Genomic DNA, 26,846 nt, shown 5'->3' with positions numbered 1-26,846 from the left:
TCGAGGCACGCGAACGAAGCAATACCGTAGATTTGTGATGTTTTGCGTGTCGAAGAGGTCTGGAAACACGGTACCGAACCGGATCGCTGAGGTTACATCCGAACCCGATGGCAGAAAAAGTCAATCTAAGGATGGAGTCGATGCCCATGCGCACTATCGTCCAAGGGAGGAGTCACCTATCTCGTGACTAAAGACTTTTTCCAAGACAACAACAAGGTGCAAGCATCCAAGCCCAACACCAGATGGCGATCTATGCAAAAGTATGACTTCTGCAGCTCATATGCCCCGAACATTAAATTCATATACTGCTCAATGTCCTTAAATTCAAGTGGGCCAGGGTAGGAGGTAGACTTCTTCTGAAAATTGAGGCAAACTGCTGGAATCCATTAACCTTCAATCTGAGTAACAGCCTTGGCTTGGAGCAATTTAAGAGAGTACTGAAAACTTGTTTGTTTTAGGCTCCTTTTCATTCCGGGCCCTGGCGTTGCTCTCGCACTAGGATATTGATAGGTTTTAGTGCGCAAGAGATATCTCTAATATTTTGTTCATGTAAATGTATTGCCTCCATTTCAGATACATTCATCACAAACCTGTCTGAAAACAACTTTCGACTTATAATGGTCATGTTACACTATTACCCGGATATATAACTAAACAAATGCTTATAGGAGTGACAATCTACTAACTTTTAGCAGAACTGGTCCACAGAATACTTTGTTTGTTCACGTTTTTCAAAAAGATTGTTGCTGAGATACTGTTCTTTAAGAACGAAGCCATTCTTGGACATTACCCAAAAAGTCATGCATCAACTTACAAAGCATACTGTGAGGTTGAGCGCTCTCATTACTCTCAAAATATTTCCTTTACTTATAGCAGTAAGAAGTACCATTTTAAGGGATGAAACATGTTGACTTGCTTGTTTGAAAATACTACCAGAAATAAAGGTACTTTAAAGAAAACACTAATCATGTAGTACAGTGAAAAATGTTTGTGCGTTATGAATAACCTCTTTCCTCAAAAGTTGACACAATGATAGTTTAAGTGTATATCAAAGCCAACTCATAGTTGATAAATGTGCCTAAACGTTAATTGTTTTTTCTGGTACAAAGCAACGCGCTGCATCCTAGGTATTTTATACAATGTTATTTTCTTCTGAGCGTAGTCATTTTTCTTATCTTTTGGATTTTTTATTTATTTATTTTAGGTTTTTATAGATGAAGTTGGGTAGCAAAAATACAATGAATACCTCCCTCTGCCAAGAGAAACGCAAAAGTAAAGCAGACATTCAGAGAGAAAACTGATGATGAGAGGTATAACTTCAACAAGATTTATTTGTGTATCCTGGGCAAGCCCAGCCATACAGGTTTATTGAGTCTTGGCATTACAAACGCATTTCCCTGGGTAATTACAGTTACCAGCAGAAGTATGATAACTAGGCACATAATTATTGCTATTCAGAAATCAAGGCACACGTCAAAGCGCACAAACATGGAGACAAAGAAGAGCTCTGCATTGAGAGATTTCAAGTACAATAAGTATCCACAGTCTCACCACGGACCCGCTCGATCTCACTACGATAGCGTACCCTGAAGGCTGTTCGGATTCCTTGGGGTCAACCGAGAAAATTAGGACAAGAAAAGTCTCCCTCCCACCCAGAACAGTCTGTGATGCTTCAGACAGTAGTGGATTCTTTCTATCAACACATCTTCTGCTAAAACATCCCCACACCAATGGTTTTAAGAGGTTAACCATTTCATTACCATCTATCATTTGTTGTCAATTTTACATGTAGGTATTTTGGGCCTCTGTCTAAAAGATGTAATTTGGCAGTACCTTTCCTAAGCCTTCTATCAAAACTGTGCTGGTTTCAAGGCTTTTCTCAACGCCAAAGTACAAATGAAGTTGACTGATGGGTTTGAAACAGAATTCCAAAAATATGCCAAAGGCTTAGGGGACCCGGCTAAATCTCACTGTGCAGAGGAGGCCGCCTTTCTTACATGAACAAGACAACAGTTGTGTCGATGTACGTCACACACAAAATGTTTCTACTACTATTCAGGACTAATTTCATCTCTCACACCTATTGCACATATCTGGAAAATTAAACCTAGTTTGCTCTAAGCAAACATTTTTGAGCACCAAATGTCTGCTTAGGAAAAACTAATAACCACTAGTGACATTGGCTTTAAAAGTGATGTTCTGATATTTGAAGGAAACCAGGGCTGTTATTTTTGAGTCATATTCTGCCATGTGTGTTCACTGGCTGGCCCACTACCCAATGGTGATCTAGGGCAGTGCTTTCAGCCTTCTTTACACGTCAAGCGATAGGTAGTGTTTCCTCTTGCCGTCTTTGGTCAGATTTGGGTATGGTGTTTAGACACAGATCCTTGGTTTGGCTGTCTTCTGGCTTGCCGTTCCCTATAGTTAATAGAACCTTAATAAATACCGTAATAAACCTTTAGTATGGAGGCGGAGCATCAGTTACTTTAGATTAGCACAGTTTATGACTATTAATACTATTTTATACTATTTATACTATTAAGTAGTGACTGCTGTTAAATGACAGTGAATGCTGTTTGGGGACGTGGACTCTATGCTCTTCTACAGTTGCAAGCAGGGCTCCCCTAGGCTACAGAGAGCTCTACACAGGACTTCATCTTGGGTACATGCACATTTCCTTGGTGTATTACATGGGTTCAGGACAAGCTTTCTGCTGTGCCACCTTCTAAGTGCTCTGTCACAACTAATGTTTTAGGGGTTGTGTGTTCATGGTATTTAATTATTTTGCCCACAAACAGGCTTTTGAATACCTGTCCTCTTGTAGGTCAAAAGACATTTCATGATGCTTACGGACAATACTTATATTAAGAGATTTAAAAACTTATTATTTTTTTTAAATTAACAAATGGTCTTTTATAATTACTACATTTAAATAACAGCTTGTTTAGAGACTGGTCCCATGATCGCACAGGTTGTATTTACACTAGTCTTCCAATCTTTTCACTGAAGTTTTAAAGTAGCATAATCGGCACATTATCTGCTGCAGTTTGAAGATAAATTCCTGTGGCGTTCTCACCTAAGGTTCAACGACTGTGTTGGAAGCTAATATCCCTTGGATTCAGCCATCCCAGGCTGTAGGTTTAAGATCTGCACTCTCATAAGAGAAGAATTAGATTCCTAGCTGTTAATCAGTGTCACAACATCTTAAGTCACAGAGGATAATCTTTCCAAAGGGGGACATTAAAGTTAATGACACTCTCTGGAGAGAGAAGAACCTCTGGATCTTGTGAAGATAAATGCTACTTAAAAGAACTCACTGATGCTCTCTTTCCAAATGTACTTTTCCAGTCCTCCTAAAATAGCTTTTTGTCATGTTCCAGCAATGGCCCTGTTAAGATTTGCCAAGGACTGTTTTCTAAACATGCATCAATCAGGAGAAATAGGAGACTCTAGACTGCTTCTTGTTTACTGCTCTCCCTTGGAACAGGGCAAAAGTAGCACTGACATCTGGTCAAGATGGTAAGTTTTAGACTTGGTAAAGCTACACTGAATTCAGTTCTGTGTACTGCTTGCAGATCATTTTTAATCTAGGACAAGCACAAATCTGCAGTGTCGTTGTTAATATAGCGCTCCTTTAATCACCAGCCTCAGGGAGAAAAAACGAATATCAAACAACTGAGAAATGTTGTCCGATTTCAATTATTGGAGAGTAATTCCATCTTTTTACCAATTGTTAGACCAGTAACATTTATTCCTCAACCTTCTCAGTTTCAAACCGCCTGCCCTACTCCCAGAGGAAAAAAAGAGCCAGCACACAGCTCTGCAACAGAAAAGCCATGTTGCCGAACCACACGAGGAGGCCACCAAGGCCTTGTTTTCACCATAAAGGGAAAGTAAGTGCGTGTGTGTGTTCGAACGGGTTTGAGAATGCTGTTTATCATTAAGTCTCACTCCTCAAATTAGAGTAACAGGGAATGGGTCTTTAAGTTTCAGAAGATTGGACCATATATTCAAATATTTATGATTTATAGCCACTGTCAAGTATTTTTGGATTTACAATGTATCAGTGCCGTAAAAGATGTTGTCGCATAAGAGGGCACGTGAATGGTTATTGCGCTTTGTCCATCCTACTGTTGTCACTCACTCACGAAGCGCTTTGGTCACTTTCATTTTGACTGGTACAGGGGCATGTCTTGTTTAGTGCTTCACTGGTTTACGCACAGGTATTCTGTCTCTTGCCTGTGTTACTGCAGCTTAGACATCACACTTAGCCTATATCCCATCCCACTGTGTATAGAGAGCCCAATGTGTAGCACTTCATCCTTCATACCATGGTTCACGTGTTTCTGGGAACGGGTATCTTTCTCAACCCCCTTCCATTATGCTCCATCACTTAAGGACAGCATTTGTCGACCATAGCTCAACTGTCTTTGAACACAGCCTCAGTCACTGGGCTTGGATTTAGAGACGGAGCTTCTTTTTAAGAGTGAGCTACAATGTTCCCCTCTTCATTGTAGACCGCAAATGGGAAACTTTCACATTCCACCCATTACATCGAGCCTCTTTTTACTTGCCTTGCAGTCCTCAGAGACAAACCATGTAGCCAACGCCCCTTTAAGGCAAAGAGATGATGCTTCAGTGGCTCTCTCTAATCACCATGTCATCCGACAACAATCTTTACAGGCGCTGAACGAACCCTCGCTTCATCGGATGGCTTATGTATCAAGCTTCCATTTCAGTCTTTTGGTATTTAAGGCTAGAGCTTCTGCGTCTCTCTCGAGCGTTTGTTTGGTGTCAGGGATTGCACTCCTGCTTCTAGCTAATGACCTTTAATACAGAACCCATCACTGTCATTTTCTCACCACCCCAAATCATTTCTAAACACCACCCAACAGTGCCAACCTTTACACCCAACAAGGGACACCACTTTAGCATCTTAGACTATCAATACTTTGGTTCTAAAATTGCTTTATCACTCAAATGTTTAATGCTCAGTATTGTTCACAATGATCAACCCAGATAAATGAGGTAATTGTGAAGCTGTATCCCACATTAAGCCGTCTCTAAATTGCACAGAATCTTTATGGGTCCGGGCACTTCACTCTACCTTCAGCTCACAGTAGCGTCTGAAAATGTCCTTGTTGAGAGAATATGTTCAGCAGCGTAATCCCTCTCGGCTTGTGAGCATGCTGTTAATTAGGCCACGGGTATGGTTAGCAGGACAATGGTAGATGGCACAGTTGTACAGGACATTATTCCACCAGAAAAAGACTTTACAGAGCTACAGGTAGGCTCCTTACGCAAGCCTGGAACCAAAGTGGCCTTGGAGGAGCTGGAAAACTAAACGGGATCTTAGCAGCGGATTTACTTTAACTAAATCTTACCATAAAAGGAAGGAGATAATGCCTTCAGATTCAGTGGCGTGGCAAAGGCATTTGACGAATCTCCGATTGCATTTGGCTCGCTTTGCTTCAAACCTGAGCTTGTGAAGGGATGGCCTCAGTCTAACCCCATCGTGTAGCCCAGAACCTGGCTCTTGGCATAGGCATCGAGGCACACAAGAATAATGCTAAATTTCATATTAAACTTTCTGTGATCAAAGGTGGGCTTCTGGAGGGCACTCTTGCGCCAGCATCTTCATGGCTAAAAACACCGATGATATTCAAAGTTCAAAGGAAGTTCTGGTCTGTTTTGAAGGGGGTGCGAAGAATCCAGGTGCGGCTTCTCCTTCAATTTCCTGAGCCAGCACATTTGTATGCTTCTAAACGCACTTTAGCACACAAAGGGTCTAGATTACAGCATTTAAATTGCACATTGAAGCTGCATGATAACAAGGAGACCAATTTTCCCAACCAGTAAACCTATCCTGCAAAAAGCTTGAAAAAGGAGTAGAAGCATGAATGCACTACAGTAAACCCTTCCAGTAGAAAAAAAAGCACTAAGCAAGAAAAAAAATGTTTATACATGCTTTCATTGCAAAGCCCTGGAATAGTTGCTGACCAGAAGAGTTGCGGGCGTTCCTGAACAATGCTGTACCAGGTACTTTCTGCTGCACACCCTTCTCTTTTCCACATGATTCCAGTCTTAGGCAAACATCCAAACCATACAGTTCTACAGAGAAGGGTGGCCCAAAGCCTTCTGACGACTGCCGCACAAAGAGATTGCTAACAAAGTCCCCAAACTTGCACCTTGTCTTGCCAAGGTTTTCTGCACCAGTAAATGTTCAGTGTTAGAAGAAGGCACTAAAGCAGAACACACTTTTTGGGGTTTTTCTTGATCACAGGGTTCATAAAGGCACGTACAGCTTCAGCAAACACCTCCCGCACCCCCTGCTGGTTCAGCGCAGAGCACTCCAAATACTTTACTGCTCCAATCTGCCTGGAAAGAGAGTGCCCTTGCTGGGGAGTGGTTGGCGCCAGGTTTTGTTCCTTTAGCTTCTTTATGGTATCTGGGTCACTTCGGAGATCACTCTTGGTTCCCACTAGTAGGATGGGCACATTCGGGCAGTGGTGGGAGACCTCTGGGTGCCACTTGTGACGGACATTGGCATGGGATGATGGGCTCCCAATGGAGAAGCAGATTACAAAGACGTTGGTCTGAGGGTAGGAGAGGGTGCGGAGACGGTCGTACTCCTCTTGACCTGCAGTGTCCCAAAGATTCAGGCTGACTGTCCGCCCATCAACAGTCATTTGGGCGCTGTAATTGTCGAAGACGGTGGGGATGTATTCCTCCGGGAAAGCATTGGTCGTGTAGCTGATGAGCAGGCAGGTCTTCCCAACAGCTCCATCTCCGACCACGACACACTTGATCGTCTGCATTCTTCATCAAGGCACAGCGGTCACCTGAGCAGTACCTGGTAGGCAAAAAGTTAGGGTTAGACACAGGTATCAAATGGCATCACTAAAACGACAGATGGTTGGCAAACTCTACAATGTGACAGTTGTGATAATATATTGTCAGGTCAATGTAAGCATAGACTGATATCCTGTAAGCCATCCTTCACCGCTGCAGAGGTCCTAAGGCTCTGAGGGTAGGCAGGGAGGCGAAGGGAGCCATGACAAGACACATATCCACCTTGAAGACGATGGAGAAATTGGCCACAGTAAACAGAAAGTCTACTAAACAGTTAAAGATCGCACATCCGCACAGGTGTGGAAAGCGGATAAAAGTTCATGCAGCGGGAGCAGCCACAGGGACCTGCTTACACAGGCCAAAGATGTCAGATGATATGCACTGTAACTGTGGATGATTCACACAATCACAATGAAGTGGACATACACCAGGTGGGTATTTTATATATTCAATCATTTGTCAGTCCACTTGAGAATTTCTATAAACTCTCAAGTGTGGTCTAGCTTGGCGTCCTTTCTTCCTGAGATACGCAGCCACGGAGGCTGTGCTCTTTGTGAACATTCTTGTGAACGATTTGAGGCCCAATGGGAAGACTTTGGATTTATAGTGACGACTGGCCACTTCAAATCTAATCAAGTAGGAAATGTCTACCAGGGATTTCACTTAATTCAAGAGTTAATAGTAATTCAAAAATAACTTATGAGTCAGTGCAAAACCATCAGACTCCACGGTGTCCTAGAGGGCAACCAAAAACAATACGTGTAAATAACAAAGTACACGTAAGGAAAAAACAACAACGCACACAGAAACTCCTAGTCAAAGGGAGAAATTTATCTGAGAAAACATAGAAAAGGGTACAGTACAGTAAATGTCAGCAAAAACGTTATGGAAGAGATGTACAAATAAATTTGAACACACAGTTCATAACCAGACGTCAGCTCCTAAACATGACAAAAACCAATATTATCAAATGCTGAATAAATATGGTTAAAATGCAGTGATTTCTTGGAGTTGACGACAATGTCGACGTTTCGGTCTCATTGGCTTCAGTCCATTAGACCATCATCAGGACACAAGATTTGATGCCAGAGATATAACCTTCTATGGTAATCACAAGGAACAAAACTTATTGGCCTTGGGTTAGCGAGCCGAGATGGCAGCGCAGAAATGAGAATAGGCTTGTGGTTACATATACGTAAGTTATCTGCATAAGTAGACCAACGAAAGGTCTTCTGGTGTTCTTAGTCGAGTTGAAAAACACTTCCACTTTCTAGTTCAGTGGTGGAATCAAAAGAGCAGTGCAGTAATGTAGCTTCAAGGATTCCTTACGTGTGCTTTGTTATTTACACATATTGTTTTTGGTTGCCCTGTAGGACACCGTGGAGTCTGGTGATTTTGCACTGACTCATGAGTTATTTTTGAATTACTATTAACTCTTGAATTAAGTGAAATCCCTGGTAGACATTTCCTACTTGATCAAATTTCATTGCCCAAGCCTACAAGGGTTTGTTGGTTTTGCCAAATCCATTACATCACTTCAAATCTAAGACATCTTTTTGCTTGGGGTGAATGGGAATATGAAAATACGTGTCCACAATAGACCTACAGAATGCATAATATCCTTTTAGAATGAGCTGGGAGAGGACTGTAAAGTAACGAAGGGAAATGTTTGCTTTTGGAGAAATTCATTCAACTAAAGAAGATTAGCCTTTATTCCACGATTTCTTTTTGGGTGAGAAAAAAGCATAAATAGAAACCTACATTTCGTTGGGAACAGGGGACCAATTCTATTGCTATCTTATTTAACTCGCTCTGCTTGTGACAGGCGTAAAGGGTTGATGGGGTTTGTTAGATGGGAGAGTTGGTTAAGGTTTCTGGACGAACTCTGGAGAATGGCCAAACTGAACAAGATTCAGTACCCAGATGTCAATGTTATTTTTTCCCACTGGTTGAAGTAATAAGAGATCTTCCCCTACAGGTTTGTCTGGAGTCGGCTTCTCCGACATGTAGCTCATGAGATACCAGTAGCATTTGTGTGTGCAGTCCAGCTACTACAGTAGAACCTCTGGCTTGGTTGAATTAACGTGTAAACCAGAACAGACCCGGTGTACTCAAGATGAAAAATGTGTGCATTTTCAAAACTCACAAACTGTTTGGAGAAAAATACCAGAAATTCCAAAATTATGTTTAAACTGACGTTCTGATAATAAATTATGTTCCAGAAAATGAACCATTTATGAGCTTTTTTTAAAGTTCTTGAGGAACCATTAGAGTCCTTGTCTGAAGATGGCATACCCTTAGATTTTGATTTGAAGAGATGTAGCGAAAGTCGACCCTCTCTGTCCTTGAGGGGTTTTATGGCAGATTTGAGTCAGATCTTACAGTCCTTAGGCTTATCCTAAAGACAGAGAAAATAAATACATTCCTTTTTATGATGTTCTGAATGAGCCTCTTTTTACCACAAGTTTTACAAGTCCTTGAAAGAAATTTTTGACTGTCTCAGACACTGCCTGTTTACCCCCAGGTGTCAAATAAAAGTAAATGTGGAATTCCATCTCAAAGGAATCACTCAAATAATTCAAAAGGGCACTTATTCGAGAAAGGCTGAGCATAGCTCATGGGACTCCCTTCACACAAGAGGTGTAGAAGAAATTCATAGTATTGTGACCTCTGGGGACAGTGGTATTCTATGAGCTTGCTTCTAATTGGTTGAAGTTTGGTTCTTTTGATATGTGACCGTTAGAGATTTCCAGGCAATGCGTTACACAGCTAAGTCTATCATGGGGCTCCCAGCTCCACCATAGAGGTAGTTCAAGTATGTGAATCTATGGACGATTCAATATGGACGAACCTCTGATTGCCTACTTCCCATGATCTCTTCACTGATTTCAGTTTTTTTGTCCTACGGACAATTTACACTCTAATATTCTTTCACCCACAAAATGCGCCCTTCTTTTCTCAATCTGGACTATAATTACTGCTTTTATTTTTATTTATTTTATTTATTTATTTTGAAAGTTTTATATAGCGCGGACAAGATCTTTGCAGATATCAGAGCGCTTTACAAAGAGGGGGTAGATGAGGGAGCATAGTCAAACAGGTAAGACAGTAAATCTAGCAGTACAAATAGGTGGGGGCAAAGCCAATCATGTAGATCAAGAATACAATTCATACAAATAAGCAAAGCGGTCGAACAAATAGTACAGATCTTTAAAGAGTCCGAAATAATAGTTCAGGTGTATTTAGCCATAAGGATAGCTTTTACTTCTTTCTTAAAGAGTGTAGTGGAGGAGATGAGCCTAGTTTCGGGAGGGAGTGAGTTCCAGATCCTAGGTGCCATTCCTGAGAAGGAGCGTTTATAGGTTTTTTCCTTCTGGAATTTTCGAGGCTTCAGTAGAAGATTGTTTGTGCCTCTAGTAATTCTAGCTTTGGCAAACAACAAGGGACCCCAATAGTGTCAGCGAGGGACCCTGGGGAACCTATTATACAAACACAACAATGGTCCCAAGCAAGGAGACAAAGGATGGTTCGAAATAAATATAGACCGAGTCAGTTCTATATTGGTAAAGACATGCCCAGCCGGGCAGAGGCCTTTGAAGTTTATATTTAAATAGAAATTTTAAACACGACAGAATACCTTCAACAGTTCACGTGTGTGGGGCACAAGCCTGTACCCAACCACAACAGTACAAAGACACAGACAACAGATAAAAGGGCTTGTAAGGCAAGAGCAGCAGTTTCTGTAGAATTCCAATCATACAGAAAAATATGTGTATGTACCATTACATAGCATAGCATAGATTCATTACACAAGTATATGTTACTCAGGTCGACGGCGTTTCGGACCCCCTACTAAATCATGGGGTCCATCATCAGGACAAAACAATAATTGCCTTGGAATGTAAGCCTCTTTTGCCTATGGAAGGAAGGAGGGGGGAACAGAGAAACATTCAGTTTATCTAAAAACATATTGTTATCCAACCAATTGGTGACATTTGTGTAGTGATTATTCCAGTAACCGTGGTATACGGGGTGTTCTATTCATCATCATCTATATATATATTGTGATGAGTGTTCATAAAACCGCGAGTGACTTAACACTAGAGTGTTTACATGCATGCGACCGAGTGACAAGAAACACAATTTTTCTGGTGGTACTTGGTAGCAGGCATACAGTTATAGTGTCTAATGTGAGGTGAGTGAGTTGCTTACTGGGGACAGCAATGAGAAGTGTCAAACATAGCCGACGCAGTGATAAAGATAGCTTCCATTCAAGAGAATCACGAGGGCTCACCACAAAGGGAATTGGTGAGAAGCTCACAGGCGAGCTTGGAGTGAAAACGGGCCAGCAGAGCCAAGGTCTGGGATGGTTATGCCAGGGACTTGGGTAGATAGATAAAGGGAAATTGAAACAGTTAAGATTCAGCAAGGTACAACATGGGGCGAGGAAAGCAGGCGCTGCTATAGTGGGAAGGGCAACCCGCTGTTGTAACCGGGAGCCTATGTGAAGCTAGTCACGATATGTTGCTTAAGGCAGGAATTGAAGGGGAAAGAAGTTATTAATAATGTATAGGGCTCGCTTACCGAAGTAGTGTTAATTTCCTTATGGTATCGGGCCCAGGGGCGGAGCATACATAGTGCCTAATTTCCGCTTGAGACCTAGATATGATCAAGATATAATCAAGGAACAAGATTCAGAATCCAGAATAGGGTTATCACAGGGGCATTAGACCCGAGATGATCGGAGGCTTACCACAATCCGGATAGTGCCGGCAACGCTGTGTCGCGCTGGGGTCATGGAGCCTGGACGGGCCTTTGGAGAATAAAAAGGAACCCGTTAGACAACCGAGGCTTATTTTTGGGGGAATCAAGGCAGCGTGGGCAAGAAGCGCGATGCAGTCTTACCGGGTCAGTCGGCTGGAGTCGAGTTCCTGGCTGAAGATGTCAGGTGACTGACACCGTTATAACAGAGATGGCCATAGGAGCTGGAAGAGGGCATAAAAATAAATGAGGGACTGCGGGGTAGTAACCGTATTAGGAGTGGTGGTTACTCGTTGTATGGAGGAAGATGAGGGCATAAAGATAAAAGAGGGACTACGGGATAGTAACCATAATAGGGGTGGTGGTTACGCATGGTATTGGGGAGCAGGTTGGACGAGGGAGTGTGAATGAGGGCAATTACAAAGTGCAGAAAGTGCAATCATGTGACATTTGTGGCAATAAAGACAAGAGAACCAATTAGCAAAGTACATTAAACCATAAGGTGGCGTTTGGCAGCATTTTAAATACACATTTTTTCAATTGAGTTCCTTAGAGAAAAGTTCATACAGGTGCAGAGCAAGGTCAAATTAATGTGGTCCATTCCTCTTGCTGGTTAAGTCCAGAATTAAGGCTGTCAGTCCTTATTATCCATTTTAGCTCTTCCTTGTTGAGCATTAGATTGAGGTCACCGCCTCGAGGTGGTATTGTCACTTGAGTTATCACTGTCCAACGAATATCATTTTCTGTATGTTGCTTGGAGGTAAAATGCTCTACCAGGGGAGCATTAGGAGTCCTGCATCGTATTCTGCTTCTGTGTTGAGATATTCGAAGCTTGATTTTTTGTTTGGTCTGTCCCACATAAATGAGATCAGAGGGCCATAGGATAGCATATATAACATTGCAGCTGTTACAGTTGGTAAATGTTTTCAATACATTTTTAATCTCCTTAAAAATAAATTCTTTGCCCTCAAGAGTAAAATCACAAACCACACAGGAACAACATTTGGAATGGCCTTTAAGCGGTGTAGTGGTCCAATGGTCATCAATCGTTCTTTTTATGGGAGTAGTGGAAGGGAGAGCTGCTCTCACAAGATGGTCTTTAATGTTTTTGCTTTTTTTTAAAGCAAAAAGTGGACGTTCCCAATTCAGTTGGCCCGAGTTTAGAATATGCCAATTCTTTTTTATAGTCTTCTTGATTTTATTCGAGACAGCGGAGAAGGTCGTCACACAGACCAGTTTGTCTATGGTAGGCTTGGGTTTTTGTTCCAAAAGGGCATCGCGCGGGCAGTACCATGCGCGTTTCATAGAGTTCTTAATGAGGCGGCGGGGGTAGCCCCTTTGTTTCAATTTGGCAGCTAGAGTATTTGCCTCAGAGAAATAGTCCTCTTTGTGAAAGCTATTCCTTCTCAAGCGTAGAAACTGTGAATAAGGCAAGCTATCTTTCAATGCCCTGGGGTGGCAGCTACTGTAGCTCAGTAGAGTGTTTCTCTCTGTTGGTTTACGGTATAGAGATGTATACAGTAAGCCATCCTTGTGTTGAATGTTAAGGTCCAGGAATGGGATGTTTGTTTTGCTGTGGGTAAGAGTAAATGTCAAGCCACTGCAGTTATTATTGAGCCAGAGTAGTAGGGCAGGAAGCGTGTCAGTGTCACCACCCCAGATCATGAAGATGTCATCTATGTAACGTCTCCATGTGAGGATGCCTTGGTTAAATGGATTATTGTCAACAAGAATAGTATTGCATTCAAGCCAATCCATATAAAGAATGGCTAAGGTGGGAGCAAAAATGGCTCCCATGGAGGTCCCACGGACCTGTTGATAATATTGGTTGTCATATGTGAAGAAATTTTGTGTGAGACAAATTTCGAGCAGTTGTATTATAAACAATGTGGGCACCCTGTGGGGACGTATTCTTTGGTCAAGGATTGCCTCCATCACAGAAAGAGACTCTCTCTGTGGAATATAGTAATTCTAGAGCCGCCAGCGATTGTCAGCTTCTGAGTGAGGTAGCCGGGTGAGTTCAGGTGTACTGCCTTGTGTGTCAAGCAGGCGATTTTCAGATGTATTCTGGCTTCAAAAGGCAGCCAGTTCAGGGATTTCAAGTCAGGGGAGATATGAGAATGCTTTTTTGACCCAGTGATGAGTCTCGCTGCAGCGTTTAGAGAAGCTCTTAGGGGTGCGGTAGTAGTTAGGGGGAGTCCGCAGAGGGCGATGCTGCCATATTCTATTCGAGGGATGACTAGTGCTTATACTGCGGTTTGGAAGTCTTTGGCTGGGAGGAAGGGTTTAAGTTTCCTCAGGGTATTTATTTGGAAGTTCGATCCCTTAGTTGCCTTGCTGATATGTTGCTGCATGTTGAGATTGGTGTCAAGTGTTATGCCTAAAGATTTTGCTGAGTCCACAATGGTGGGTTGGACATTGAGTGCGGTTAGGTGTTTAAGCCAAATTTGAGTGGTAGAGATCTTCGCTGGAGGTGAGATCAAAAGGAATTCTGTTTTTAGAGCAGTGAGTTTGAGATGATTATCGGCAAGCCAGGATTGGGTGCTTCTGATCGTTGAGTTCAGGAGAAAAATGTCTTTGGGGGATTGTAATTTGAGATAAAGTTGGGTGTCATCGGCGTACATGTGAAAGTGTACATTGGATGCTTGTAGCAAGGTGGTGAGAGGTTCCATAACTAGGTTGAACAGAGTCGGGGATAGGGAGGATCCTTGTGGGACGCCTAGCGATACAGGTATTGGCGAGGACATCAGGTTGTTGCTCTTGAATTTCTGCGACCTGTTTTGTAGAAAGGAAGTGAACCACTTGAGAACAGTTCCAGATATACCCATTCTTGTGTTTAGTAGTTCGAGTAAATTCTCATGTTTAACGGTGTCGAATGCTGAAGAGAGATCCAGGAGGATGAGGAGGCAGGTGTCGTTTTGGTCTAGCATTTGAAGTGCGTCGTCAATTATGTGAGTCATAGCAGTTTCTGTACTGTGCCCTGCTCGGAAGCCTGATTGATGAGGGTTGAGGAGGTCAAACTGATCAATGTGTTTGGTCAATTGTAGTTGTGCGCATTTTTCCAGCAGTTTGGCGAGAGTGGGAATATTGGTAATGGGACGGTAGTTGTTCAGATCAGAGGGGTCGGCTGTAGGTTTCTTTAGTAGAGGTGTGACTTGCCCAACTTTGAGGGAGTCAGGTATGGCTCCTTGTTGCAGTGAGCTGCTGATAATTTTAGTCCAGAGTGGGAGAAGCAAAGGAATAAAGTCTTTAACAGCGTTAGCAGGAAGGGGGTCCGTGAGGTGATTGGATGGTTTCAAGGTGCTGAGCAGTTTGCCAATTTCTTCTTCAGAGTAGGTGCCAAAGGATGACCATGAAGCATTGTTTTTTGGTTCAGTGGGTGCTATGCAGTGGGGTTTGGAGTAGAGGCTTGCGTCAATGAGGAGATCGCTCTTTATGTTGTCAGTTTTTTGGATAAAGAAGGCGGAGAAGTCTTCACAGGAGGGTGCTTCGCGCACAGTGCTGAGTGGTTGGGGTTGTTCCTTGGATTGTGTTCTGATTATCTCAAACAGTTTTCTCGGACGGTTTTTTGCTTGGTCGAGCTGGAGGCTGAAGAAATCTGATTTTGAGCGTTTTATTTTCCTGAAATAGGCGTTTCTCTTTTTCTTCAGAGTTTTTAGGTTCAGTGCAGAGGGAGCTGATCTCCAGGTGCGCTCTGCCATTCGCATGTCTCGTCTATCATCATTGAGACTCCCATCGTACCATGGATTGGAGGTTTTAGTAGAGACTCTTTTTAGCTGCATAGGTGCAGCCTCGTTAATTATTGAGGTCATAGCGTTGAGATAGTGGTCAGTCAAGGATTGGACGTCCGTAGCGCCGGTAGGTGGAAGTAGGAGATTGCAGCTGTTAGGAGGCAGAGAGCTTGGGTCGAGATTTTTCAGGTCTCTTTTCCAGACTTTGGGCTTGGAGGATTGAACCGGGTTAAATTGAACTTTTTCATTGATGTAGAATGTGACAATATGATGATCTGACCAGTCACAGGGTTGGATAGACTCGAGTTGGAAAGAGTCATCTTTGGAGATGATAAGGTCGAGGATAGAGCCTTTCTCGTGGGTCGGGCTGTTGCATATCTGGGTGAGGTCAAGGGCATCGAGGAAATTTTTTAGACTATTTACTACCGCGTCATTGCGATCGTTCCAGTGGAGGTTGAAGTCGCCCAGGTATATTTGGGTGAGCTGCCGTCCGGAATTGGTTGAGATCATATCCATGATTTGTTGGGAAAAGGTAAGGTTGTCCCTGGGTGGGTGGTAAATGCTGTGAAGAGAGCATATCGGTTTGCCCTCACTAATAATGTCGAGGCAGACGTATTCACAGGATGTTGGGGATGGTAGGGAGGTGGAATTGACTTTCAGAATAGAGACGTTGTTCCTGTAGATGCATGCGATTCCGCCACCTATTTTGCCGGACCTGTCAAGTCTAATGATGTGGTAGTTGGGAGGAACCAGAATATCCATTATAGGTGACGACGATTCAGTAAGCCAGGTTTCAGTCAGAATGATTAGGTCAAGGTCCAGTGTTAAGAGGAGATCAGCAATGGCAGCGGAGTGTTTCGAGGCCGATCTGCAGTTGAGGAGAGTGCATTTGAGACGAGGTGTGTTGAGGGTGGTAGAGGGTTCTAGAGTGAGAGGGACTTTTCTAAGGTTATTAGGGATGGAGATTCTGCTGTTTAGTGTGGGGGGTCTAAGGGGATTTGAGTGTATCGTGGGAATGGTGAGGTGTGTGGTGGATGTGTGATTTTGGGGGGCTGGGTCGTAGGAGCAGAGGAGGGTGAGTGTGTCGAGGTCCGAAAGAGGGTTGCAGGGGCAGTTTTTGCAATTGCGAGCAGGGATTGAAGTCCAGTGTGGGGAGTGTTGAGTGAGAGAGTCAACCGGAAGGGTGGGGGACATGTTGGGAGGGGAGGTGGAGGTGCGTGAGGTGTTGCAGGGGCAAAGAGGGCGATTGTTGCGATTGCGAACAGGAATTGAAGTCCGGTGTAGGGAGTGTTGAGTGAGAGAGTCAACCGGGAGGGTGAAGGACATGTTGGGAGGGGAGGTGGAGGTGGGTGAGGGGTGCATGGTGTGTGCGGAGGGTAATTCTTTGATGTTGTGTATGTCTTCTTTGGTCTGGATGAGGGTGGCCATAATCTTGTCCAGCGTGGGGTAAGTGTTAGGGGTAGGGGTGGAAATCAGAGGTGAATGGCTGCCCAGGGAATTAGCGTGCATGTCGGGGAGTGGGCTGGTGTTCGCGCAGGGCTCCGTTGTGTCGGTGTACGGGATGGTGTTAGGGAGGGGAGGGGAGAGGGTTTGGGTGGGAGGGGTGTGCAGTATGAGTGAGGGCATTGGTGGTAGGCGGAGAGATCAAGGTGGGGGATGGGTGTATGTTAGCGGTAGTGGGGGAGCAGGAAGGGTAATGGGGGCTGAGAGTGGGAGGGGAAGTGGGATTGGTGATGGTCCTGTTGTGGGAAGGGGGAGTTAAATTAAGAGAGGAGGTGTGTTCTGCGTAGTTAGTTAGAGGGTAGTGGGGACTGAGAATGGGGGGGATAAAGGGTGGGATTTGTCGTTGTGCGTGTCGTTCTGGTGCTGAACTAGGTTAGATGTGTTGTGGGTGGGAGCTGCGATGACAGGGGAGAGAGGAGTGTTAATGGTGTGCGTGGATGTCCGAGGGTTGGTAGGGGGGATGGAGGTGCGAATGGTGTATGAGGGGGAGAGATCTGTGTCTGTGTTTGAGGCGTGTGTGTTAGCTACCTGGTGCTGAAATAGGTTAGAAGTGTTATGGGTGGTGGGAGCTGTGAAGTCAGGGGTGGTAGGACTGGAGGTGATATGAGTGTAGGTCCACGGATTGGAGAGGTGCTCTTTGAACGTGGGGAACAGGTTATCTAATAGTTCCAGGTTCCTATCTGTAGATTGAAATAGGACAATCCCGTTATTGTAGATAGTAATGGTGGCTCTGCCTGGGAAGAGTTGGGAGGATGTGATGGAGAGAGTTAGGCCATGAGCTGATTTCCTGGTGGTGGAGACGGTGAGTAAGGTGAGAAACGCTTTTCTCCATTGAGCTCTGCGAGAGGTGTGGAAGATGATATCGGTGTTCAGGGATCCATTGACCGGTGAGAAGTAGGTGTCGGCAAAGGGGGTTTCAGGGTGGGACCTCAGGAAGTTGTGTTTAAAGCGTTTAGCGGCTTTTTGGGGGAGTGTGGATGGGTAGTTGATTTTATGTGTGTGCTTGCCGCTCGGATCCATGTTGGGATGGCTGTTTAGGTGGGTATGGGAGGGTGAACGATACCATGGAACAAAAGTGACACTAGTGAGCAACCAAAATAACCAAAAATATAAGAGGTAGCAATTGGTGCAGTCCAGGAATAAAAAGTGAAATGTGTGCAGCTTACAATAAATTTACACAATATATGCAAAAAATATAAGAGGTAGCAATTGGTGCAGTCCAGGAATAAAAAGTGAAATGGGTGTCGCTTACAAAAATGTACAGTATACAAGTAGAAGTATAATACTCGTGGTATACTGGAACAAAATACAGGTGCAAACAACAAGCTACATGAGTCAAAATGACACTAGTGAGCAGCCAAAAATATATGAGGTAGCGATCGGTGCATTAAATACAAGTAGAAGTATAATACCGCAATAAAAGGTAGACACTTAATCCCACGAAGGTTTAGAAATAGTGCTATGGAAAATATGCGGTAGTTGAGATTAGTCCAAAGAGGCCAATTCTTAGGGTATGGTCCGATCGTGAAAATGACTAGTCCATGATGGCCGCTAAAGAGAGAGAGAGACCAGTCTAAAATGGCCGCCACATAGGGGAGATAGAGACGATAGTCCTCTGTTTGTTGTTGTTGCTTTGAGAACAGGGAAGGGCAGTTTCAGTTTCCGTTTGAGCAAGCCCAGTTCCTAGCTTGCTGGGAAGGAGTCTTATCTCTATTTTGGTGATCTTGTGTGGAGGAGTTAAGATGACGGGCCTCGTGAGAATCAAAGGTACAGGAGGGGATTTATTGCTACAGTTTTATGACCCCAGCCATTTTGAACAAAGGAGGTTTTTATAAAAATGAGTACAGCGAGTGGGGTAAATAAATACCTTATTGTGAATTTTGCTCAGCAAGTACGTTGATGTTGACAGCAGAGTTTTGCATACATCGAGGGTCTAGCCAGAATGTACACTGCTGCATTGTGCATCGATTTCTGGCACGTTGGTGGTTCAATGCTCGTGCACGGCCAGAGCAGCTGCGCGGCATCCCCTCCCGCCTCGATAGGCGTTGGCGTGTGTTTCCCGATTGCCTGTTCTCCTTTTTAGGTTTCGCTGGAGGGCGGAGCTCTTAGCTCCGCCTCCAGAGAAATCTCTTGATTTCAGTAAGGACTCTGGAATACGCCCCCCTGTCCCATTGGCTAGCTCCATAAATGGAGGCTAGCCATTGGAACAGAGATCTGTCTGTCATTCACGGACCAGATTCGGGGGCGTTCCCGAGATTTTTTCCCTGGGCGTGCCCTCTGTGTAGTCATGCGGCCGTGGGCGGGGTTTATCTGTGAGCCAGCGTGTGCCTAAAGACAAAGGTGGTTTCAACTGCGTGGTGTGGGGCGCGCCGGCTGCTCTCTCATCTGACCGAGAGCGCCGCGCTCATCTTTGCGGCCAGCCAGGGGAGTTGCCGAGGGCCGAGATCGTACTCTCCAGCCCTCGCTTCCTGTGACCAAAGAACTCCCTGCCTGGGAGCGCCCCTAAATCAAAGATCGTCTACTGTGTCTACTGTGTTCACCGCCGCGACCCGGGGCTTGCATTTGCCTGGGAAATCACCGCCGCAGCTCCAAAGCCACGAAGACTGCACCGAAGGGTCCGCCTGCTGATTGGCGGCTGACCCGGGAAAGCCGCGCACTGATTGGGCCTTGGCGGAGGGCTCGACGAGGAAGTCGCGTCCTGATTGGCCCAGGAAGCGCTGACGTCAGCGGAGGCTCGCCGCAGGGCCGCGCTGGGATTGGCCCAGCCCCCGAAGCAAGACTCCGCTCCTAGGAAGCCGTCGCCGGAGCTCCGAGGCATCTGCTCCTGCCCCCGGTGAGTGTAGGAGCCGACTGGAAGATCGGCCTGCTCCTGGATGAGTGAGGGAGCCTGAAGGAAGCCCCGCAAAGCCAGGACGAGAACGGGGCGACCGGAGCCTGCACCGAGCGTGGCAGTTGCCACGCTGAAGTCTACATACACTTTTCCAAAGGCGAAACCATTGCATTGTAAATGCTTGTTTTTTTGTGAGATTCGTGCAGTATATTCCCTGTGACCTCTATTTTTAACACCTCTATTTTTCTCTCCTGTTAGTTCCTTCTATGGTCTGTACCATTTCCAACTTGATTGTTTGGGCAGGCTTCATTTAGCTTCAAGTCTGCTTTCCGAGAATTGTTTTCTAAAGTACACAAACCCCCCAGAAAAACGAACCTTCCATGAAGTTGAAGTTGAAATGTTTTGTAAAGCGCTCTAACAAAATGCGGTTTCTTGGCGCTATGAAGTGACAGCACTGAGGGAAAGCAGGAGGATTACTGCGATGGATATGCTTGGGAAAAGAGATGAGTTTTTAGGGCTTTACGAAAGTCCATATAGATGGGGATGGAACTGATGGTAAAGGGAATGGCATTCCAGAAGTGGGGGCCAAGGGTGGAAAACCTCATGCCTCCAAATTTTTTCCTCTGAAAGCGAGGAATGTTCAGGAGGGTCTGAGTGGAGGTGTGAAAATAAAATTGACAATTGTACCCCATCATTTCCCTGTTTCTGCCTGACAGCCATTTTTCTCAGACAAACACCCATTTTGTGTGTGACATGCTCTCAGCAACTTGTCTGAAAACTTTCCTTCACATCCCCATTGAATCTTGCACAACCCCCTGCTCCTTGTGGTCGAGCCAATTCCAAGAAGCCTGCCTGTGTGCCTTCCCCCAGTTGTGCCAGAGACTCAGCCACATCCTGTCCATTGTTGGTAACTCAGCCTGTCACACCAACTGCCCTGTGACCACCCCCAACTGAAAGAGGAAGCACGAGGTTAGGCCCTGAAACCACACCAACTAATAGAGGAAGCACAAGGTTGTACACTGTGAACACACACATTTCTGTGGTTCTGCCAATTCTGGGAACCAGCAGCAGATAGTTCCTGTTCTTAACTGTAAGACACCCTGCACCTTGCATCTTAGTTCATTGACCACCCCTTCCTGTGCTTCAGCCAATTCCCAGAACCAGCAGATAGTTCCTGTTTTAAGAAATAGTTACTGCAAGCCAGAGAGCAGATGGTCTCTGTTTTACACAAGATAGTTCCTCTTTTTGACTCTTGTGGTTCAGCCAATTCCCAGAACCAGCAAGATAGCTCCTGTTTTACACAAGATGGTTCCTGTTTCTGACATGAAGCACGAGCACAAACCTCAAATGAGGAAGCCTCCCCCTTCCAACTGTCAGACTATTTCACATCGCAAGTCCCCTCACAAAGCCTAAGACACGCCCCCATTTCTTCACAATCTGCTCCTCTTGCTGATCTTTGTTCCTCTATCTGCCATGACCTGTTTGTTCCTCTATTTTGCCTCGTGACCCAGACTGTATAAATGTCCTGCTGTTGAAAATAAAGACACCCCCCACTTCAAGAGAGGGACTTGAGAGATTGCTCCTGTGCCCGCTTGGTGCTGGAAGCGCTCCACTTAACTCGAGTTATTGGTCTCCTCCTCCTTCATTTGAGCACCACGGACTCCTCGCTTTGCATTGACAAGAAATTATGATTTATTAAGCATAGAAATTCAGAAATGAGGTAATAAGTACATTTAATTTACCACATTAATTGGCGCCCGGAACAGGGACATTCCCTTTCCCCCACGCGCCGGCGATATTGGACCCGGTACTGTCCCCTCCTGACCGTTGATGGACTTCAAAAGTGCACAACGCGGGGAATTCCCGCTAACTCCCTCGAGGCGAAGAGGGGGACCGACTGCGGCCCAGCATCCACACGAGGCGGTGAGGAAATAGCGGAACGTCCTGAGCCAAAGCCCAACCTGCGAAGCAGACGAGTCCGAGGTTCTACAAATCCCACCTTGAAACTGCGCGCCGCGTTTTTCCAAAATCTTCAAGAGGCCTTCCAGTTATTTTTCGGTGAGTACTGCTGAAAAGTATAAAAACGAACCCACAGCTTTTGTGGGGGCGGTAAAGATACGCGTTTTGTTGGTTTCTCACCTATCTTTGGTGAGGACTACTAAAACTAGTATAAAAGACAGACTCACTACCTTGTGGGCACGGTAAAGATACATGTTTTTGTGTGTTTCTCACTTATTTTGTGAGGACTACTAAACTAGTATAAAAGACGGACTCACCTCTTTCGTGGGTACGGTGAAGATATTTGTTCTGTTTGTGTTTTTCTCACTTCTAAAATCTTTGAAAGTCTTGCCATCATGCCTATTTTCTCGAAAGTACGTAAGATGGCAACCAAAAGGAGTATTCTTGAGAAGGAAATTCCCCTTCCTCCTCGGGATACTCCAGGACACTTCATGTATGCAAAACATGGTGTTGGTGCACTTATTTATTGTGATTTATGGGTGGATTATACTAATGACCTAGAACACAGATATAGATGGCCTGAAAATGGTACTTTTGACATGGAATGTATTATAAAATTAGAGGAACAGTTATAGAAGAAAAAGAGAGTCCGCCAGTCACAGAGTGACTCAGTAGAGTTATGGAGAAAAGAAGCCCATAGGAGGCAACAGAAGGAATTGCATGAAGTTGAAAAGGGTAAGAGAATGTCAGGGCAGGCCAAGAAAGAACAGTTACAAGAAATAGGGAAAGAAGTAGTTAGTGAAAGGAATAAAAGGGAACAATCAGCCATTTCTACTGGTTTTTATCCTGTATTGCCATCTGCACCTGAAAACATTAGCATTGCATCAGCACAGCCTACAGCCCCACTACCAGAGGATACTTTCACCAATTTCCTCTTAGATACTCCACCTCCATATGAGGTTCCAGTAATTCAATACCCTCTGCCTCCGCCACCCCTTTTACAACATAACGCACTACCTCTCACTCCAGAAGGGGGTGCCTTAGGTCCAGACCCAGGTAAAACAATTCCCGACTGCCCCTATGACCCGACTCCGAACAACACATGGGAGGCGGGCCGAATAAGTAAAATACTTCATGACTCCTGGGAAGAAATAAGACATCTACCAGCAATTGACACGTTTCTTCAAGCGGCCTCTGAGTTTCTTCGTACTGGAGAGAACTCACAAGCCATTAACGCTATGACTACAAGAAGATCACACCCTGTAAAAATGCACATGTATAGGTTCCTCCTTTGCTGCTTCATAAAACACATACAAGCAGAGGAAAGAAATGTACCAGTTTCACTTTTTGAATTATTAGATTCCGCATCCGACCACACTAGTCTAGAACTTATAAATGATGCACTAGACAGGTTCACCCGTAAGGTGACCCGTATTCTGCAAAACTTGCAAACAAATGAAGAGAATAAGAAACTTGAGGAGGAAATTACTGAACCTACTGAAAAAGTCCTACCCGTTCGTTCTTCCGCCCTTAATTCACGAACACCCCCGCCTACATTCCTCCAAGGTCACTCTGAACGGTCATCTCCAGATGAGTTATTTGAAAATACATCCAATGCATTAGACTACTGGTTAGACCAGGAACCTCCGCTTACACCGGAGGAGGAGGAAATAGCCAGAACTGCGACCCTATGGGTCTCTCAATATAAGATATATGACAATGATCTCATAGCCCAACTTTTTCTAGCATTACCACGCTCACATCAAAGATTAGCAAGTCTCTACATGGTACAACATCTCATCACACTCAATGACACTCATTTTAAACATGATCCAAGACTCGAAGATTTTCTGTCTGACTGCGCTGATAACATGTTCCTCCACAATAGTTCAGTTTTTCTCAACACATTTATAGATTTTAGACAAATACCAGAAAAAGACTGAATATAAATCTTTCAATAATACGTGTGGATCAACTAATAGACTCCCTCAAACACGCCAGTTCCCCATGAGAGAGGTCCACCCCGGAGCTGATGCTACAACGCGTCTTCATTTATGTACCCTTGACAAAACTTGAGTTACTAAGGATGAAAGAGATGGCTCCCTCCCACTCAAAGGATCCTGCTGGATTCTTTAAGGAATTAGGAGATGTATTAATGATGGGAACATATACTCTTTCTGATATCACAGCAATTCTGAAATTATTGTTGCCATCAGGTATATATGACAAACTAAGAGAAAAAGATTGGGAAGTAGCAGGTGAACACATTAGATGGACTGAACTTCAGAATGACGAAAATACTAGAGTAGCAGGTCAAGGTATAGGAGACAGACTAAAAGCACTTCCTGGCACTATTTTAAAGGTGCTACCACAGTTACTAACAGTGAAAAAGGAGGACTGGGATGCCATTTCCTCCTGCAAACAGAAACATGGTGAAGACATTGGAGATTATTACACCAGACTTGAAAAGTGTTTTGCGGTAAATAGCGGCCTTACGCCGACAAGTGAAGCTTACCCGCATCGGTTTGTTTCCAAATTAGTAGATAACGCCTTGCCATTAAGGACAGAGGACTACAAGTAGAAAGTACCTGGCAAGCACATACACCTCCACAGGTGTTACAAATGCTACAATATCACCAAAATCGCATTAGGGATGAAGAAGAAAATGATAAGAAACGCATGAAAGACACAAAGATGAAAGCATTAGTAGCCCAAACTGCACCCCAGCGTCAACAGACACCAAGTAGCCAGACAAATATAAAAAGCACTTGTAATTATTGCAAAAAGATGGGACACTTCGTTAAAGATTGCCCTGTCTTAAAGCACAATTTGGCTCAGCCACGCCCATATCAGCCAAAACAGAATGGTTCCCTAGACAGTTCAACACCTTCAGTTCCACTGACAACACAAATGGCCCAAATGAATATTATAGACAGCGCCTACACTGAATATTACCCAGATTTCTCATGATGTTGCCCAGAGAGAGAAGATGACAAACTGCCCCTAATCCCCATTCCAGTAGATCAGACAGGTCCATTTATAGAGATCCGACTTCTTGGGGAGGATAGGAAATTTCTACTAGACACTGGGGCCAGTAAAACAACAATAAGCCATCAAGAGGTCCCAGAGGCTCCTCTCTCGGGTTCAAAAAGTATTTCTCTGGGTTTCTCGGGACAACCTGTGACAAACGCCACGTCAAAACCACTGCCCTTGCAGGTTGGTCCCCTCACGACAACTACAGATCTTATATTGACAAAATCATGTCCAGAAAACTTGCTTGGTATAAAAACATTGAATGAATTAGGAGCTGTCATTGTTTGCTCACCTACAGATGTCAGACTATTTCTGCGAGATTTCAAGGGCCACTACACAAGTAGAGAATTAGATGAGCGTTTGAAAGATTTGCCACACACCCTGTGGTCCACTGATTCCACCACAGTAGGATGTATGGAAATAACACCTCACAAGGTTACACTGAAAGAGGGAGCCCAACTACCACGTATAAGGCAATACAAAATTCCACCTCAGGCTGAACAAGCATTAATGTTAATTATTCAGGACCTAATACAGTCAGGTGTGATTAAGGACACAACTTCTAACATTTGCAATTCCCCTGTTTACCAGTTCATAAAAAAGTGGAACCAGGAACCTGTCTACAGACTAGTGGTGGATTTGAGAGAGCTCAATAAATGTGTCGTTCCACAACACCCTGTGGTCCCAGACATCTCCACCCTACTCACAGCCATAGATGCGGAAGCAACGCATTTTTCAGTCATTGACTTGAAAAACGCATTCTTTAGCATACCTATTCACCCAGACAGTCAATACCTTTTTGGCTTCTCCTTACAAGGACGAAGTTTCCAATTCACAAGAGCTCCTCAAGGTTTCACAGAGAGTCCAAGCGTATATAGCCAAGCATTAAAAAGACAACTAGATACTGTTCAAATGCCCACGGATACAGCCATACTACAATATGTTGATGATATCCTCATTACGGCCAGATCTGACGCAGCATGTGCTGAAGCATCACTACTAGTACTAGAATTCCTAGCTGCAAATGGCCATGAAGTTTCCCCTGGTAAGCTCCAATTTTGTTTACAGCAAGTGGCATACTTAGGGCACTTGCTGTCAAAGGAGGGTAGGCAGCTTACACAGGAACGCATCCAGCTCATACTACAAATACCACAACCAACAACACAGAAACAAGTTCGAGCCTTTGTTGGTCTCACCTCATATTTTAGACAGTGGATCCCACAATTTGCACTCATTTCCAAACCGTTAGTGCAGCTGACAACACTCGAAGCTGGCGCTACTCCACAATTACCCTGGACAGATGAACACACGCAAGCCTTTCAGTCTCTTAAAAAAGCTATGCTATGTGTCAAGCCCCAGTGCTGGCAACACCTAATTACACCAAAGATTTTACATTATTTGTAACAGAAAACTCAGGTACAGCACTATCCGTTCTGACCCAACTTCAAGCAGACAAACATAAACCATGTGGTTATTTTTCAAGCACATTAGATCCAGTAGCACAAGCATTGCCTGCATGTCTGAAATCAGTAGCAGCTACTGCACAAGCTATTAGACAAAGCGATTCTATTGTATTGGGACATCATCTGATAGTTCAGGTCCCACACGCTGTAGAACTTCTGTTAAACAGAACACAAACACAGCATCTGACAATAGCCAGACTCACCGGATATGAGATGACACTTTTTCAGCCACACATTGAGATTAGACGCTGCAACATTTTAAACCCAGCAACACTGTTGCCACTGACCTCTCCTACTGAAGAAATTCACGATTGTATTGACATAATTGATTTAGTGACCAAACCAAGACCAGATTTACAAGATACTCCCCTTGCTAAGGCAGAAATGACACTATTTGTTGATGGTTCATGTATGAGACTCCCCACAGGAGAATTAGCAGCAGCCTATGCCGTCACAAATGGTACAGACACTTTAGAAGCACACAAGATAGAGATACTGTCGGCACAGGCAGCAGAACTCATAGCCCTAACACGAGCATGTCACTTAGCAAAAGGAAAGTCAGTTAACATCTACACTGATTCACAATATGCCTTTGGAGTTGTACACAACTTCGGGACATTGTGGAGAGAGAGAGGATTTCTCACATCACATGGGTCCAGAATACAGCATGCTACACTCATCACTGCCCTCTTAGAGGCCAGTCAGTTACCAGAG

The 26,846-nt window shown here is 44.3% G+C and overlaps 1 protein-coding gene across 3 annotated transcripts in view; it reads right to left on the bottom strand.

The window, feature by feature from the left end:
- Positions 1-1,327: 1,327 nt before the first annotated feature.
- LOC144752243 (rho-related GTP-binding protein RhoG-like) overlaps positions 1,328-26,846 on the bottom strand; it is a 76,670-nt gene continuing 51,151 nt past the window's right edge. For all 3 annotated transcript variants that reach the window (XR_013594054.1, XR_013594055.1, XM_078640243.1), the window contains one exon: positions 1,328-6,853. Coding sequence is in view for 1 of the 3 variants with exons in the window: in XM_078640243.1 (XP_078496369.1) it covers positions 6,243-6,818 (576 nt within the window). In the remaining 2 variants the exon portion in view is untranslated. The remainder of the gene's footprint in view (positions 6,854-26,846) is intronic.

The sequence above is a fragment of the Lissotriton helveticus genome, chromosome 4_2 (genome assembly GCF_964261635.1).
Source record: "Lissotriton helveticus chromosome 4_2, aLisHel1.1, whole genome shotgun sequence".
Taxonomy (NCBI): domain Eukaryota; kingdom Metazoa; phylum Chordata; class Amphibia; order Caudata; family Salamandridae; genus Lissotriton; species Lissotriton helveticus.
This window is presented reverse-complemented; position numbering and strand designations above follow the sequence as displayed.